Source organism: Pelodiscus sinensis, chromosome 6, assembly GCF_052426305.1.
Source record: "Pelodiscus sinensis isolate ZL-2025 chromosome 6, ASM5242630v1, whole genome shotgun sequence".
Lineage (NCBI taxonomy): Eukaryota > Metazoa > Chordata > Testudines > Trionychidae > Pelodiscus > Pelodiscus sinensis.
Genome location: NC_143057.1, coordinates 98,864,799 through 98,882,576, shown reverse-complemented (window position 1 = coordinate 98,882,576; position 17,778 = coordinate 98,864,799). Strand labels below are relative to the sequence as shown.

General features: G+C 43.5%; 1 protein-coding gene across 6 annotated transcripts in view; it reads right to left on the bottom strand.

The window, feature by feature from the left end:
* Positions 1 to 17,778, bottom strand: part of ARL15 (ARF like GTPase 15) — a 299,893-nt gene that overhangs the window by 225,253 nt on the left and 56,862 nt on the right. For 5 of the 6 annotated variants that reach the window (XR_012904918.2, XM_075932475.2, XM_075932471.2 and 2 more), the window contains exon 2: positions 4,299 to 4,376. The exons of the other annotated variant lie outside the window; for it this stretch is intronic. Coding sequence is in view for 4 of the 5 variants with exons in the window: in XM_075932475.2 (XP_075788590.1) it covers positions 4,299 to 4,376 (78 nt within the window). In the remaining variant the exon portion in view is untranslated. The remainder of the gene's footprint in view (positions 1 to 4,298; positions 4,377 to 17,778) is intronic. 6 annotated transcript variants of the gene reach the window in all.

Sequence of the window (17,778 nt, the reverse complement as noted above, 5' to 3'; positions counted from 1 at the left end):
TGAGTGGACTTGTAGATTCTAAAGACACACAGATTTGTTTTTGGGTGCAGTTACGTAAAAAACAATTCTACATTTGTAAACTGCACATTTCACAAGAAAGATTTCTCTACTGATATGAGATTAATTGAAAAATACTATTTCTTTGGTTTATCTTTTTACAGTGTAAATATTTATAGTGAAAAATATAAAAGTGAGCAATGTACAATGTATATTCTATGTTGTAACAGACAACAATGTATTTGAAATGTATAACATATCCAAAAACCTTTAAATAATGTTATTTTATTACTAACAGTACAATTGAAGCTGCATTTAATCATGATTAGTTTAATAATTTAACAGCCCTAGTTCAGATTTTACAGGTTTTCATTACATATTTTTTTCTATCAAGAAGAGGAATATTTCCAAAATTACCCACTTCAACCTTGCCCTATAACTGATCAAAAATTAAGTCATGCATGTATGCAAGCGCACATATGTACAGCTTTATATAAGCAACAGAAGAAAATTCCAGCTTTCGTCATATAGTTTCTCCTGAACTGAAAAATCAGATTGAGAGGGGAAATAGAAAAATCTGGAAAGTTATGCAAAAACAAGTTTTGAAACAGTGATGGTCAGAATGAATGCTCATATTAAACCATGGAATTCTTGCCCAACAGATCTGAGAAAAGACTGATCTGCTAACCTAAGCAGTTGATTGGACTTGGTCTGCAGAACCTACTGTTGATTATGTGCAAATCAGGAAAGCACCCACCTTAAAGTTCCAGACTTCAAATCAGAAGTTAGACAAGCTTTTCTATTTGTAAATCACTATTCTAAAGTGTCTTTCAATGATACTTCAAATTATTCAAAGTTTTTTGGTGCTACTGTGCCAGCACTGCTTCTGTCTCCTCCACCTGCACCTGTAGCCAGACAGAACGCCTGAGCATGGATGCATCTACCCAGATTCTGGTGTGGTTTGAAATTCCCACTTACTGATATCCAGGCTGGGGAGATCATCCAATGTGAAAGGTGCCTGCTGGTGGAATCTCTCAGGTAGCAGAGCTACAGGAGGAGGTGGCTAGGTTGAGGAGCACCCGAATCCACAAGCAATTCCTGGACCGTGTTCACGAGGAAACAGTTGAGGGAGCTGTCCCAGTAAACAGGACTGCGGACACACCACTGGTGGAGGAGGAGACAGCTCAGGGTGGACACTGGCAGCTGGTTACTTCTGGCAGCAGTCACTGCTCCACCCCTTCTCTGAACCCTCCCGCCGCAGTACTAGGAAACCGTTATGCTCTTCTTTATACAGGAGATAGGGAATCACCCCCTACAACAAAGGAGGAGAAGACTCCTACCCTCAAGGCTCGGAGGTCTGCTTCCATCACTGCAAATAGGAAACATAGGGTAGTGGGGGTCTGAGACTCTCTTCTGAAGGGGACGGAGGCACCCATCTGTCGCCCTGACATTTCATCTCAGGAGCTATGCTGTCTGCCGGGGGCCTGTATCCAATATGTTACGGAGGCATTGTCGAGGATTATCTGGCTCTCTGACTACTACCCCATACTACTCATCCATGTGGGCATAAATGATACTGCGAGGTTTGACACTGAGCGTATCAAGAGTGACTACAGGGCTCTGGGAATATGGGTGAAGGAATTTGGAGTGCAGGTGGTATTCTCTTCAATCCTTCCTGTCAAAGGTAGGGGCCCAGGCAGAGACAGGTGCATCCTGGAGGTGAACACCTGGCTGCGAAGATGGTGTTGCAAGGAGGGCTTTGGCTTCCTTGACCACGGGATGCTATTCCAGGAAGGACTGCTAGGCAGAGATGGTGTTCGCCTTTCGAGGAGGGGGAAGACCCTATTTGGGCATAGACTGGCTAACCTAGTGAGGAGGGCTTTAAACTAGGTTTGACGGGGACAGGTGAGCAAACCCCATGGGAGATGGGTCGGAAATGGGAGGGAGCGTGGGTTATAATGGAAGAAAGAAAGGAGAGTCAGGGCAAAACTGGGAGGCAAGGTCAAATCAGTACCTTAGATGCCTATATACAAATGCGAGAAGTATGGCTAATAAGCAGAAAGAACTGGAAGTGCTAATAAATAAGTACAATTATGACATTGCTGGCATCACAGAAACTTGGTGGGATAATATACGTGATTGGAATGTTTGTATGGAAGGGTACAGCTTGCTCAGGAAGGATATACAGGGAAAAAAGGGAAGAGGTGTTGCCTTCTATATTAAAAATGAGCACACTTGGATTGAGGTGGAGATGGACATAGGAGACGGAAGTGTTGAGAGTCCCTGGGTTAGGCTAAAAGGGGTTAAAAACAAGGGTGGTCTGAGGTAAACAGGATGCAGTTTAATAAAGACAAATGTAAAGTGCTCCACTTAGGAAGGAACAATCCGTTTCACACATACAGAATGGGAAGCGACTGTCTAGGAAGGAGTATGGCAGAAAGGGATCTAGGAGTTATAGTGGACCAAAAGCTGAATGAGTCAGTAGTGTGATGCTGTTGCAAAAAAAGCAAACATGATTCTGGGATGCATTAACAGGTGTGTTGTGAGCAAGACACGAGAAGTCATTCTTCCGCTCTACGCTGAGGTGGTTAGGCCTCAGTTGGAGTATTGTGTCCAGTTCTAGGCACTGCATTTCAAGAAAGATGTGGAAAAATTGGAAAGGGTCCAGAGAACAGTAACAAGAATGATTAAAAGTCTAGAGAACATGACCTATGAAGGAAGGCTGAAAAAATTGGGTTTGTTTAGTTTAGAAAAAGAGAAGATTGAGGGGGGACACGATAGCCGTTTTCAGTTATCTAAAAGGGTGTCATAAGGAGGAAGGAGAAAACTTATTCATCTTGGCCTCTGGAGATAGAACAAGAAGCAATGGGCTTAAACTGCAGCAAGGGAGATTTATGTTGGACATTAGGAAAAAGTTCCTAACTATTCCAGTGTTTGACTACCTGGACAAATTGCCCAGGGAGGTTGTGGAATCTCCATCTCTGGAGATATTTAAGAGTAGGTTAGATAAATGTCTATCAGAGATGGTCTAGACAGTATCTGGTCCTGCCATGAGGGCAGGGGACTGAACTCGATGATCTCTCGATCTATGAAAAAGAATTAAAGGCAAATAGTACAAATTCATTCAAACCTACATGTGCTGATGGAAAAACAGATCCAATTAAATAACTTGGTTTTAATTACAAGTTTAGATGATAAAAGGCACAGTGTTGATATAAAAGACTTGTGTGACATTTGACTTGATACACACCATTTTGATTAAGAAACTAGAGAGATGCAAAATTGCTATTGCACACACTAAATGGATCAAAAACTGAATATCTTATAGGCCTCAAAATAGAATTGCAAATGGGGAATCATCATCATCATACAGTTCTCTTTAGTGGGAACTTCAATAATTGGTTTATTGACCTACACTATTTAATAATTTGACCAATGACCAAGATAAAATTTGCAGACGACACCAAGATTGGGAGAGTAATAAACAACAAAGAGGACACATTACTGAAGCAAAGTAATCTGGATAATTTATTAAGATAAGCAAAAATAACGTGTGTTTCACTATAGTCAAATGTAAACGTATTTATCTAGGAACAGACAGAGAAGACCAAATGAATAGGATGAAGAAAGCAATAAATGAGAAAGACTTGTTTAGATAATTATTTATCATGAAGAGTGAGGTGCCCATGTGACACTGATGCCAAAAGGCCTAATAAAATCCTTGGATGCATAAACAGGTTAATCTTGCATAGGAGAGGTTATTCTACCTTCTAAGTTCAGGTGCTAGTATTCCATTAGTAGTCACACTATGTCCAATTATGGTAACCACAATGCATGAATGATATTGATAAACTGTAAACTGTCCAGAGAAGAATCATGACCTTTTTGTTAAACTAAATAGATATTCTCAAAATGAAAGTTAATAGATAAATACATCACCACCTACAAGTGCCCACATATGGAACAGCAACATGAAAACAGAGAGCTCTTCAATTTAGTAAACAAAGATGTAACAAGATCCCATGCCTAAAAGCTGAAGCTAGACAAATGCCACTCACCCACATCAACAAGTGGATGAACTGATGAGGCTGGTAATGAAAGAGGGATAGTCCAAGTGGTGAGTCAGGGAGACATTTGTCAGGAAAAAAAATAAGTAAGTAACTCCTCCCCTGATAAGCCTCTGGCACCTACAGACGAACTGGAAGAGATGGGTGATACTTTGTCAGTATTCCCCAGTTCCCAGGATTTAGACCATGTGGAAACTCTTCTGGCTCCATTCCAGAAGGCAAAGAGTTACTCACCAGTTTCCAAAAGCAGTGGCAGTTGTCAGTGTCCTCCTCCTCAGGATGCAGAGTGCAATGAATAAAGATTCTGAGGTCCTGGGAGTAGAAAGTTGAGTCATCAGTGCTACAAGATGACAAAGTCAGAGAACTTGGCCCACTGGCCACCAAGAACCTCTAGGCAATGCCCCCAACATCATCAGACTCTTCCTCAAGAAAAAGAGGGAATGAGTAGAAGATTCAGTTGCTCCATAAACTTTGAAAAAAATGGCCGTATAAGCCATCAGAGTCCATGGGATTTAGGGCACAAGCAGGCTTCACAATGGGCAGCCTGTACTGATTCACCACATGGTGAGATATATGATGTCTTTAACCAACCAGGGAGTTTGGACCCCTCCACTATCTCTGGCCGGGTAATAGGCCTGCCTAGCGAAGCAGATTGTTGGATTTCCCAAGCCAATGCTGGCATTTCAATACTGCAGAAACTGTTAGAAGGGCAGTGCAAGAGGCATGGACGCAAGAGGGACGACAAAGTTACGAATAATACTAGAAACCCTGACAAGATAAACAGAGGCTCTGCAATTGTGGCAGGGAGGCCATTTCATATAAGGCAGCATTTGTCATTGCTTTCTCTGGCATTTTTAAAATGAATGAGCTGGTGCATTACAGCAGCTGCAGATAGGTCCCAGCACACATTAAATGTAACAGATGTTTAACTATCTGAAGGACCAGTTTCCCAACACTAAATGCACCCAGAAGAGAACACTTAAGCGGTGTTTAAATAATAGTCAGATGGGTGCTTGTGCCCAGTAAAGGCAATAAATAGTCTTGCTACAAACCTGGGGCCTGCATCCACAATTGCTGTTCATTCATATTATTGAAGAAAAGTCCTTGTGATACTGCAGTCTTGGACTCCTCTCCCCGCACTCCCAAAAAATATATAAATGGTACCCATTCTTTCAGGATCAGGACAGCAACGTCAGCTGCTGTAGGGTCCCATACCAGGTATAGGCAATACGCTGGCAGCAATGAAGATATTACAGGACTCACATTTGTACCAAGGAAAAGATGACAGCAAAAATGTAACTAATCCAATGTTCTTGTTTGTTCCAGAAGCTACACAGAGCACATGCAATATCTGGATTTGTGGGCACTCTAAGGCACTAGACCCACAAGTGGACAGCAGCTTGATCTCAGGCGGTTTACAATAAGAGAAGCACTAGTAGGATCTGATCATGCCACTTCTGCATTCATTAACCGACAGGTTATGTGTAGATTACATGCCTCTGCCAACAAAGTCTGCCAGGATTTAAAAATCCCCGGCTTCATTAAAATAAAAATGTCCGCTGCACTGTGCCAGCTCAGCTGATCGTCGGCACAGCGTGAGAGTCAAGACGCGGATCGGTCGACAAGGGAAGCCTTTGTCGACCGCTCCTGTAAACCTCATTCCATGAGGCGTAAGGGAGTGGTCAACAAAGGCTTCCCTTATTGACCAATCCACGTCTTCACTCGCTCACTGTGCCGACGATCAGCTGAGCCGGCACAGCGCGGCGGCCATTCTTATTTTAATGAAGCCGGGGATATTTAAATCCCGGCTTCATTGACCATGTCGGGTAGCCTATTTTACATGCTTCTGTCGGCAGAGGCATTTAATCTAGACGTACCCACAGGCTGTGTCTACACTGGCATGAATTTCCGGAACTGCTTAAAATGGAATACTATTCCGTTTTCAGTTTTTCCGGAAAAGGAGCGTCTACATTGGCAGGCTGCTTTTCCAGAAAAGCCCTTTTTCCGGAAAAGCGTCTGTGGCCAATGTAGACGCGCTTTTCCGGAAAAGAGCCCCGATCGCCATTATCAGCTCTCAGTGAATCTCTCAGTACCAGTGTAGTGGTCATGTCTCTCACTAATAGAGACTGCTTCTCAACGAAAGTGACACCTTTTAAAGCCCAGGCTGCCTGGCAACCCTGACAGAAAACAAAGGTAATTCAAACCCTCCAGCAGGAGAAGGGGGGAAATTAAGAAAAGAAAAAAAAGGAAACAAATATTCCAACTCAACCATGAAGATACTAAATTTACTCTAACTATACAGCTAAATACGGATAGAAAAGGCAAACCAGGCATACATAAATTGGGCTGAAAGCCTCAGGAAGGAGCACAAGTGTGTCAAGGCAGCAGGCATGGGCTAAAGTGGCACTGCTTCCAGAGATCTCTGAGCAAAGGTACAATGGTGGATGAGCACCCACTGGAACACTACTCAAGAAAAATAAGTTAGCTATGGGTTGGATCAAATTCATCCTTGCTGAAACCTTCTCTGACAAGTAGCTGATGAAAAGCAGTTTGAGCATATAAAGTTCAATAAAAAAGGCACAAAGAATAATGCTTAAGCCTCTCCTTAGTGTGACTTGCTATGAAACATGTCATTTTCAGGTCTGCTGCATGTCAAAGGATTACAAATATAAGAGTCCACATATAAATGTCCAACTCCCAAGTAAAAGAACAGTTTTGTTACCAGTCAATGCTGTGGACAACTTCAGATCCAAAAGCAGGGTATAGTACTTTCCTTCTCCCAGCAGATTCCTCAGGGTAGATTATATCCTAAATCATATTTGTGTGACCCTGTGACGGGGTGAGGCAACCCCGCACTAGAAGGGCCCCCCCCCAGCGAGGCAGGGGAAAGCGGCGCAGCTTGTCTCGCCGCCGCCGAGGACGCGCCCGGTGGGGCAGGCGGGCGAGCGGGCAGGACCCCGAGCAACACGGGGGAGGGCGGTGACGGGGTGAGGCAACCCCGCACCGAGGAGGGCCCCCCCAGCGGGGCAGAAAGAGACGCCACGGCTGGACCTGCTGCCGCCGGGGACGCAGGCAGCAGGGCAGCCGGGACATGCCGCCAGGCTGGCGGCTCCAGGGACGCAGCCCGGGACAGCGCGGGGGAAGAACCCCCCCCCGGCAAGGTTAGTGGGGACAACCGGGCAGGAACGGCACCCCACCAGCCTCGGGGCGGGCAGCCCCGCGGGCGCCCCAGCCGGCCCTATGCCCCACAGCTGCAGGAGAGGGAGAGAACGCTGGGGGTGAGGGGAAACAGCTGGGGAGGAGAAGCTGGAGCCGTGGATGAGCACAGGTGTGGGTGCTCTGGAGGGGCGGGGCGGCACCTTCCCCAGGTATAAAGTCAGGAGAGGCAGAAGCAGGGGGGAGGAGGAGAAGGAGGACGCTGGAGGCAGAGACTGAGAGACACCGAGGAGGCGGCGAGACCAGCCAGCTGGTGAGCGGACGAGCGAGGGCGTGAGGAAGCAGCCCAGGGCGGGTGTACTGGAGCCCGAGGGTTGATGCGTTGCGGCTCTGTGCCCCATCAGCCAGGTCGGGGGAGAGAAGAGCATCTCCCCCGCCTTAGGGCCCTGGGCTGGGGTCTGGAGAGAGGGAGGGCCCGGACCCCCCTCACCTCCTCGCTCGTGGGATCCTCTGGGCAACCACCGGGAGGGCCGACCCGGCGCCGCGGCACAGAGACTGGGACCTTCCGGGGCGGCAACCGTGGGAGTGTGACTGCCCCGGACGGGGGGGACTCACAGACCCCGTAACAGACCCCATTGCAAATCAGTGGATGGTAGAGATCTAATGTGAGTTTAGTAAACAATTCTGTTAAGGATGTCTAAGAGGACTAGAACTTTCACTTTTCATTGCATTAGAGAACCACTCTAACTGAAAGAAACAGTAAATATTTACTTTGGACACTGAAGCAAGGAGATGCATGGTTCCAGATACACATAGGGAACGGGTCTTTGAGTTAGAAGTGGCCATTTTCACCTGGTCAGGTTTCAGAAAAGCAGCAGCACACTATAAATTCTCCGGTTTAGGTCCAAAGTGCTCAACTTGCATTTTAACAGATGTAATTAATTTACATTAACTTAAGTTCTATAACTTAAATTTTAATACAGCCTCTGCACTGGTGATTGTACAGATGGGTTTTATTAGGTTACAATCCAAACCCATTTTGTTCAAGACAAGACACTAGGGAAAATTCACCTTCAAGGTAACATGTTTGAAAGGGAGGATTATCACTGAGTTGTCATTTAAAATGAGATAAGACCAGTTCCTGCCTAGCATATACTTGTAGTACTTGTTAAAGAGAAAACTCAGAACTGAGAAAATATTTCCAAGAGTGCTTGCCTATGCCCACATTAGAAGAGATTAACAGATGTCTGGCTAGTGCAAGCTTTTTGACTTGCTATGTAGTTTGTACCATGCATAGTGGAGCAGAAAGATATAAGCTCAAAAAAGCAATTTATCGTGCTATCCAGTACAAATGCCAACAGCTTAGTTTGCAAAGTCTCAACTGATTCTGAACTATCAGAGGTCTTCAAGGGACTTGGAAACATTCTCGTAAGCCAAACAGCCATAAAAACAAAATAAATTCAACAAACCAAATCTTAAATATGGCAGTAACCATAGTTGCAGTGAGCCAAAGCAAACTTTAAAAAAAAAAACGCAACCTCTGTCTAACACAGAGCATGCTAAAATTATAGTACAAAATGTCAGACATTTCCATTAATACAGACTGGGACAGAGTTAAAAAAAAAAGTGATCTTCTTTAAGGGTAGGTCTACACTTGCACCCTAGTTCGAACTAGGGATGCAAATGTAGGCATTCAAAATACAGGCAGTCCCCGGGTTACGTACAAGATAGGGACTGTAGGTTTGTTCTTAAGTTGAATCTGTATGTAAGTCAGAACTGGCGTCCAGATTCAGCCGCTGCTGAAACGGACCGCCAGTTCTGACTTACATACAGATTCAACTTAAGAACCCCAAGCGTCCCCAAGTCAGCTGCTGCTGAAACTGATCAGCCGCTGATTCCAGGAAGCCTGGGGCAGAGCAACTCTGCCTCGGGCTTCCTGTAGTCAGCGCTGGTCAGTTTCAGCAGCGGCTGACTTGGGGACGCCTGGGGAAGAGCAGCTGGGGTGCTGCTGGGTTGCTCCAGTAGCACCGCTCCTCGGCACTACTGGACCAACCCAGCAGCACCCCAGCTGCTCTGCCCCAGGCGTCTTGATTCAGCCACTGCTGAAACTGACCAGCAGCGGCTGAATCAGGACCTGGGGCAGAGCAGCTGGGGTGCTGCCGGGTTGGTCCAGTAGTGCCCAGAGCGGTGCTGCAGGACCAATCGGCAGCGCCCCAGCAGCTCTGCCCCAGGGTCCACAACAAAAGCCTGGTCTGCTGGGGGGGGGGGGGGGGGGAGGGCACACTAGCTGCGCCCTCCCCCCCCCCCACCCCCCACCAGCAAACCAGGGACACGGGGATCAGAGCCGCAGCGGCAGCGGGGTGTCGTGCCTCTGAGGCTTTGCTCTGGCAAAGTCTCAGAGGCGCGGGACCCCGCCGCGGCTGCGGCTTCGCTCCCGGTGCCTGTGGTCTGCTGGGGACCGTCTCCAGCAGACCAGGGGCACCGGGACTGAAGCTGCAGCAGCGGCGGGTTCCCGCGCTTCTGAGGCTTTGCAATCCACCACCTCGACCTCCGGGGCGAGAAAGCCCCATTTGTAAGTGCAGATCGGATCCGTGTAAGTCGGGGACTGCCTGTAGTCAATGAAGTGGGGATTTAAATATCCCGCGCTTCATTAGCATGATCTCGCTGGCGCATTACTCCGATCAACAGCTGTTTTGAAAGTGAAAGTGCGCACTGGGACCCATTAGTCTGAACCAAACCCCTTGGTTTGAACTAACGTTACTCCTCATTTTTTGAATTCCCAGCGCGCACTTTCACTTTCGAAACAGCTGTTGATTGGAGTAACGTGACAGCGAGATCATGCTAATGAAGCGAGGGATATTTAAATCCCCGCTTCATTGACTATTTTGAATGCCTATATTTGCATCCCCAGTTCGAACTAGGGTGCAAGTGTAGACACCCTAAGGAATTTAATTTAGACTCCAAAATCTGACTGTGAACAGAAGCATTTATGTATGCTACACAATTTTAGGATTTAATTTAGATTATATGTATTAATCAATGGGCTCTTAATATTTTATCTACATTTACTGAAGTTAATTATAAATGACATTTTCTATATTTGACACTAAAGTTGCTATTGTGTGCATAAACTTTTTTGCTAGGTCCCAGGGTTGCCAACTTTCTAATCATACAAAACCAAACACCCTTCTCCCTCCCTTCTCTAAGGTCTCATCCCCCACTCACTCCATCACTTGCTTCTCCCCCCCCCCCCATCCTCACTCACTTTCAGAAATGAAGGGTTTGAGGGGGGGTGGAATCTGGGCTGGGGCAAGAACTCTAACTAGTGGTGCAAGAAACAGGAGGGTGTTCAGGGCAGGGGCAGGAGAGGTGCAGATTTCAGCTTCGGTGGAGCCTCTGAAGGGGGGCCAGGCTTGGAGTATAGAAGGGAGTGCAGGCTCTGAAAGGGACTTGGGTTGTGGGAGAATTTTTCCACCTGGGTCAGGGGATTGGGATACAGGAGATGGGTTTGGGGTATAGAGTAGGGATGTAATAGTGTCATTGATTAACCGATTAATTGATAAGCAAAAGTTTATAGGTTAATGCTCTAGACTACGCACATTTCCCTCCCCCTGCCCTTGCCAGTAAATTTTTTAGCAGGCTGGCCAGCAGCCCGGCTCAGTTCTGGCTCGTGCTGGATCTAGAACCTATCCCTGCTGCGGCCCTGCATTTAAAGTATGTTAGAAGCTTGATCCACCTTCAAACAGCAAGAGCAATGCAGCACAAAAGCAGCTATTACACATGGGTCTTCAGAAAATCCTGTGAATGATTTGGGCTACAGCCATTTCAAGTGCTCTAGAGCAATACAGTTTACAGATCCAGATGTAGCCTATAGAGCTAATCTGCTTGCTTGCCTATAGATATATACATTTATTATTTCCATATGCTTTTGATTATATGATTTATTATAATAACTGTCATTAGATTTATATTAGTAGTTTGCTGTATTAAAGGGACTTACAGGCCACAACCTGTATGTTGAGCTTTCAAGGCAAAGCTAGCATGCACGTGCCTGGGACCTTTCATCCAGATCGCAAAGTCAATGTGCATAAATTCAGGACCTTTCACCTAGATAAAGCAAACTTCCACAGCATAGGAGGCTTTCAGGAATACTCTGAAACTTAGCAGGTACATCATTACTTAGAAAAACCCAAATAACTGGGTAGGACAGAAATAACAAATGTGACAAACAACCACAAGAGGGCACAGTAACGAATTAACGTACATGACAAGTTGAAATCAGTGATATACTGGCATATAGGGAAAAGACACTTCACCATGAGTAAGGTGAGAGAATGCAAGTAAGGAGAAAAGGAAACGTCCCCTACTGAACATACATTAAACATAACGTCAGCATAACGTATTATAAAAGTGGCATCCCAGCCACCTAGTGGTAGGAGAAGGAGATGTAGTCCTTAGGAGAAGCCAGAATGATGGCCACTGATGATGATGGGGAAGGTGGAAGTCATGAGGAAGATGATGGTTAGCACCTCAGGTTGTTACAGAAGGAAATGGTGTGAGTATATGGTATGGAAATATAGATGTACATTCCCCATCTTATGAAATTGGGGTATTTGTGACTGTGCCAAATGTATAAATAAAATATACAAGAGTTCCTATAGTGAGTGTTGCAACTGTGCACATCAGGGTTCCCAACTATAGAATAATTAAATACTGGGCCTGATCCTGGGACAAAGAACCTGTCAACCCCAAGGATGGTAACTGGAAATTCATAAGCAATCTTAGATCATGCAACACAGTAAATACAAATTTCTGAGAAGGGAACTGGCTTGCTGAGTGCACACTTTTCACACTGCCTGGAGGAAACTCCTCTGATTGGCTGCTTTCCCCCACCTGCTTGGATATTCTTCCCCAAGAAGCCATCAGGCTGTAGCAGGAAGCAGGGCAGAGCTCACCCCTCTCTCCAATAACCCAACACCATTTTCATAGGAAGAGACTGGGAAAGAGGAGGTGGAGGAGGAAGAGCTGAGCCATGCAACGCAAGTCTGCTCTTTCCTGCCTCCTACTGTGAGAAGCAGAACATTCCTCTACTCCTCCCCAGCCCACTCTCCAACACTCAAGAGCAGGAAGTAGGGGACCCGTTTGCAACCCTCCCCCAGATCTGGGAGAGAGCTGAAGAACCTCAGGAGTTGCAGAGGTAAGGCTGGAATGGACACAACTGATTGGGGGTTGGAACACAGAATTATTTGTGGGGCAGAGGGACTGGCAAATTTAAGTGTGATATCCCCCTCTCCCACCATTTTTCAGATCACTCTGATCACTGGTCACATACTAGCTATTGCACAGTTGTGCACAGTTGCAACACTTTGATACTAGCTCTATTCTCACTAACTCCCAACCCCAGTACCATTATACCCAATGAGTAACTTCACTTGCAAGAGATGATAAATGTGGATTGATCCACAGCAATCAGGTGAGATCAACATTACCACCTTATCCTCCATAAAATGAAAACAAAGAACCCTTTTTGCCCAGTTTATTAAAATCTGCCTTATTTCATTGTCTGGATCGAAAATATATTTAAATTAAACCAAAGGATTTTTTTGCTTTGCTCTCAATGTTTCTTGGATATTTTCCTCCCAATTATATTTTTACATTGTAAATTCAGTTCTTGTATGCGTTATAAAACTATGATAAATAGAGAACATGATATGCCACACATGATACCCCAAAACCGGAGAAACTGAGCTGAGACAAGACATGTCAAATTGTTTAAATTTGGGAGGATAGAGGGGGAAATTTTATTAACTCCTATTTAACCTCAGAAAGCTATTTGGCTAAGGAAAATTTGTATTAAGAGTTGATGTCCTCGTCCCCAATCTCCTTTAATTATAGCTTGTGCTCTTAAACATCAAGGCTTTCTAGACACCCCCTCAAAATCAGGAGACTGAATTTAGCATTCATAATCTTTCAAAATGAGAAATCACACATTAACTCTCTCTTACCTTCTTTATATCATTAAATAAGAAAGCAAAAAACAGAAGTAGGCCAGTTTTTAAAAGCTTATTTGCAAGCGATTTTTAAGAAATTGTAACCAAGGCTCTCATTAACTGCTATTCCACATTGATAGCTGGCTGGCCCAGGAGTGGACATTGGGACCACTGATTCCTCTAAATTTCATACAAGTTTATAAAGTTTTCATATTAAACTAAATTTAGTTGAAACTGCAAGTATTGTCATGTACATGATATATTTCAAGGCACTGGCAGCACAATGGCAAATTAAATTAATTTCTGATACATACGGAATAATAAATATGGATAGCTTGAAAAGTCAGATACAGGAAGTCCTCATGGCTATTGAAGATCAGAAGATCATCAGTCAAATTATGAAGGTATTTGTAAGATCATCATCATAGTATTCATAACTAATTTGAAATTTTGAATATCAGCGCTTCCTCTCCTTTTGTGCTCAAATTTTGAGTTAAGAATCTTGTTTCCCCTTGTATATTTTTAAAATCAAAGTAATTCTTGTTTGTTTGCAACCACAGCTGGATTTCTATGAAGATCTAATTTGTTTGCTCATATCCTGATAGATCAGAAAAAGTAGTGAACTCCATTGATTCACCATTGTGCCCTTTTAAGAACAGAAAGGGAACAGAACTTCCCTTGAGCCTCTGTCTCCCCACACCTAGGGATGTGAAAGTGTAACTGTTAACCATGTGCGCAGATGAGCCTGGGCTCATCAGTTAACCTTAAAGGTAATACGTAGGCTCCTGATATGTGCGGGGTGCCACTTCCCAATCACACTGCTGCCTCTGTCTTAAAAGTCCGTGTCCCATGTGCATCAGCTCCCAGGGAGCTTACTGCCACTCTGCATGTAACTGCTAAAATTTTCAGTGATTACACATTACTTAGACATACTAACATCCTACTCACAACTCAACTGGCTCCCATATTTTCATTCTGAAGGAATCAAAGGGCTGGGGAGGATAAGGAAAGACAAACTCCCTTATCTTTCTCCATCTCCCAGTCTGTCAGCTTCCAACTCCTTCCTTGTACACTCCCCTGACTTGCACCCAAACTTTCCCTGCTGCCACACACCAGCATGGCAGACTTCTTTCCTGCCATCCCCTCACAATGGCACATATTCTGACTTTTAGTTCTGAAAATCTGGTTCCCTCCACAGCTCCCCACCCCAGTCAGGATCAGATAAAGTGCTGCAGTAATGGCATTTCACTGCTGCTTAAATGGTTACTCTGAAATTGGGATGCAGATGTTTCTAATATCATGACAATTAGAGCTCCACATTCAAAACTTCCCAGCCAAAGGAGGCACGTATTTTGCCCTCTATACATTTGTGGTTTGCATAATTTGCTAAAAATATACTATGTGAACTGTGTACTTAATCACTGATAGTGATTTAAAATAAAAGTATCTAGGAGCTTAATTTACAAAGTATCACTTGCTTTACAAAGCATTCATCCTTTTAAATTCTCCTCATTACTAAGGGAGATTAAAATGCACCCTCTAGTGGCCCACCATACCACTGCATAATTTTTCAATTTTAAGTACACTTTTGGGTAGTGTTTTAAACAGTATCAAATGCATATTTTAGGGTGTATTACAGAAAATCATTTCAGGGAAAACTTCAAGAAAATATATATGCCACAGATTGTGTATTATATTGTTTCCACCAAGCCCAACAAATTGAAATCTAACTTGCTGCCAGAGCACTCAGTCAAAACATTTTTAAAAGAATTTAAAAATGTTAAACAGGACATTCTGCTCCAGTTGAATGCCCATTATTTGGTGGTTGCCCTCACGCCAGCTTAAAGATGTTCAGATCCTCCCTTCCACTTTATGCCCACTCCAGCTTGCCACCTCTCAGTTCTAGTCTACTTTCAGTTTCATATCTGCAATAGGTTGACACTCCTCTGCAGAGAGGATGCAGAACCCAAGTCACAAAAACAGACTACCCATTCCACAAAGCAAGTTAAATGCACAGTGTAATGAACAAGAAAAAGAGAAGTAAACTTTTCTTTAAACCTCTGAAAGATGTATGGTATTTGGAACCTTAGTAGGGATGAAATTTTCAGATTAATATCCTCAAATAGTTAACATGTAATCAAAGACATTTAAAAATACCTGAAAATATCAACCAGTTCCCTCAAACCACTGGCCTGTTACTGGTCTACAAAGGGCTTATCAAAAAGCAAGATAGAGAGGATGACTTCCACAGAAAGCTTGTATGGTAATATTCTCTAGTTAATTAAAAAAATTGGCATGAAGACTGTGTTCAAGCAGAGTCTTTTGTTGTTGTTGTATTTTGTTGAGTTGTTTTTTACCCTAAAAGTTCTCAAGCTGTTTTCTTTGACTGTTAATTTTTAAGTCTTCCTAATGGGGCAACACTCATGATAAAAAAGTATGACTCATTTCTGAGTAAAGTTACAGGAATTCGGTTTATTTAGCCTAGCAAGATGCTTAGCAAGTAGTTTTTAGACAGAAGCATGTTTTTTAAGGAGACATCCTTTTAATACTGCTTTCAGGAAATTAAAACTTGGTCCTTTGGACCAACAATTCTGCAATCATTCTAAACTTTTATGAAGAAGTGGTCTTTAAAGTAACACTGCACTAAACTATTAAATGTTCAATAACCCTTATGAAAAAAAAATCAGATGAATCTTCAAAACTACTACATATTTCAGAGAATGTTTGTCTGATCAAGAACTCCTCCTAAATGGTAAGAACTAGGACCACCACATTCAGTATACTGCTTCTTCTTATCATAATGTACAGACAGGTAAGTGTTTGCTTGTGCCAGGACAATTGGATGTGTGTGGAATTCGATTGATGCTCATAAAATGGAAAGGGAGAGGTCTGGCAAGAGGGACAGTTATATTGCAGAATGACCACAGAGGGGCAGCAAGGGGCCAGAGATGGGGACTGGGACAGCTATAACCCCATTGGGCCAGCATGGGGCAGGAGTGACTAAAGGGACAATTAGGTGTGTTGGTCTGTCTCCCAGCCATAGGACGTGCTCCCCCTTTTTTCCCCCAGCTGTGCCCACTGCAGCAGCCATGGACAGGTGCATCTCATCTGGCCCCATGCTGCTGCAGTGAGTGAGGGTTGGGTTGGTTCTTTCTCCCCAAGGCAGCCCACATATCTGAACTACCCAGCCCCAACCCCACCTTAGAGCAATGATTTAAATGAAAAACAAAAACTGAGTTAAGGTCCCAAGCAACCCCAGGTAAATCCTCTAATAAAATAAACAATCATAAAAAGCATCAGCAGGTCAACAGTCACAAGATAGCTAAGCCTACGTTTTCTTTATATATAAAAAAAAACCACACAATGGTGAATCAAAAATATGACCCTGAAGGTCATGGAATTCTTACCTCATATGGAGAATAAATTGAAAAAAAGTACACATCTACATCAGAGAAAACAGGAAACAGATAAGTTGTAGCATGTAGCATGATAATAGGACCATTCTGTTAGCATACAAGATTTACAAAATAGACAATAAAATGTATGTATCATTTTAAATACTGAGCAGACACTGCAAAACAAAGGTGAGATTTCCTCAAGACATCTTACAGTTTACCAGAGATATTTACTAAAAAGTATGTGCTGTGTAAAGAGATTACTGCATTTCAGCAAAGGAAAACTTGATTTTTACATGTCAATTGATTTTTAAAAACCTACAGTAATGTATACAAAGTACTTGAGATTAAAGGGTGCTATATTAAAGTCATTCATGTAACAATTTCTTTAGGAGTTAGTATTTCAGAGAGTACAGTCAACTAGTAGTTCTGTTGGAATTTAGGACAAGTTTACAGGATTCTGAAATGTCTATAAAAGACACCTATGTGATATTATGTACAAATTTGCTGGGTTCCTTGAATTTAACATTGAAAAATTGAACCCAGATTTTCAATTTGAGGAGAGCTGGCAAACAAGAAATTGAATTAGTTACACAAATTGAATTAGTCATAGCTGAAAGGAGGTGAGCTAACTCTGCCAGTTATTAAACTTTATTTTTGCTCACCCCACGCGAGACATTGTAGTAGAATTTCCAAATGGTAGGAACAATTACTATCAGCTGGTTATTAATTGTAAGAATCCATTGCTCCATGTTGCAACTTCTCGAATATCCTTTTTCTAAACTGTGCGCTCCACTTAAGAAAAAAAAATCTAATTTTAACTCCTTATAGGCCACCCTCAAAAGAGTACATTCAGTAATAAAATTCTCCATCAGCTAATCACTGAACTGCCTATTTGGGAATAGTCTTCTAAATCTAACCAGCCAACCTATGATACTCATAGCTCAGACAGGCTTACATAAAATCAACTGAGCTTCTCTCTCCCAAGTTGAGATGAAATCTAGTCATCTATTTTTCATCTGGATTGTCATGATTATGAGGGTTAGCCAGCAGCCTGGAGTTTAAGGGGTTAACTACACCTAGCCAGGTGGAGTGACCAGTAGGAATGTAGGTGGGACTTTCAAACTGGGACAAAGAAATTTGGGGGGTTTTTTGTCCTTTCTCCTTTTGTCT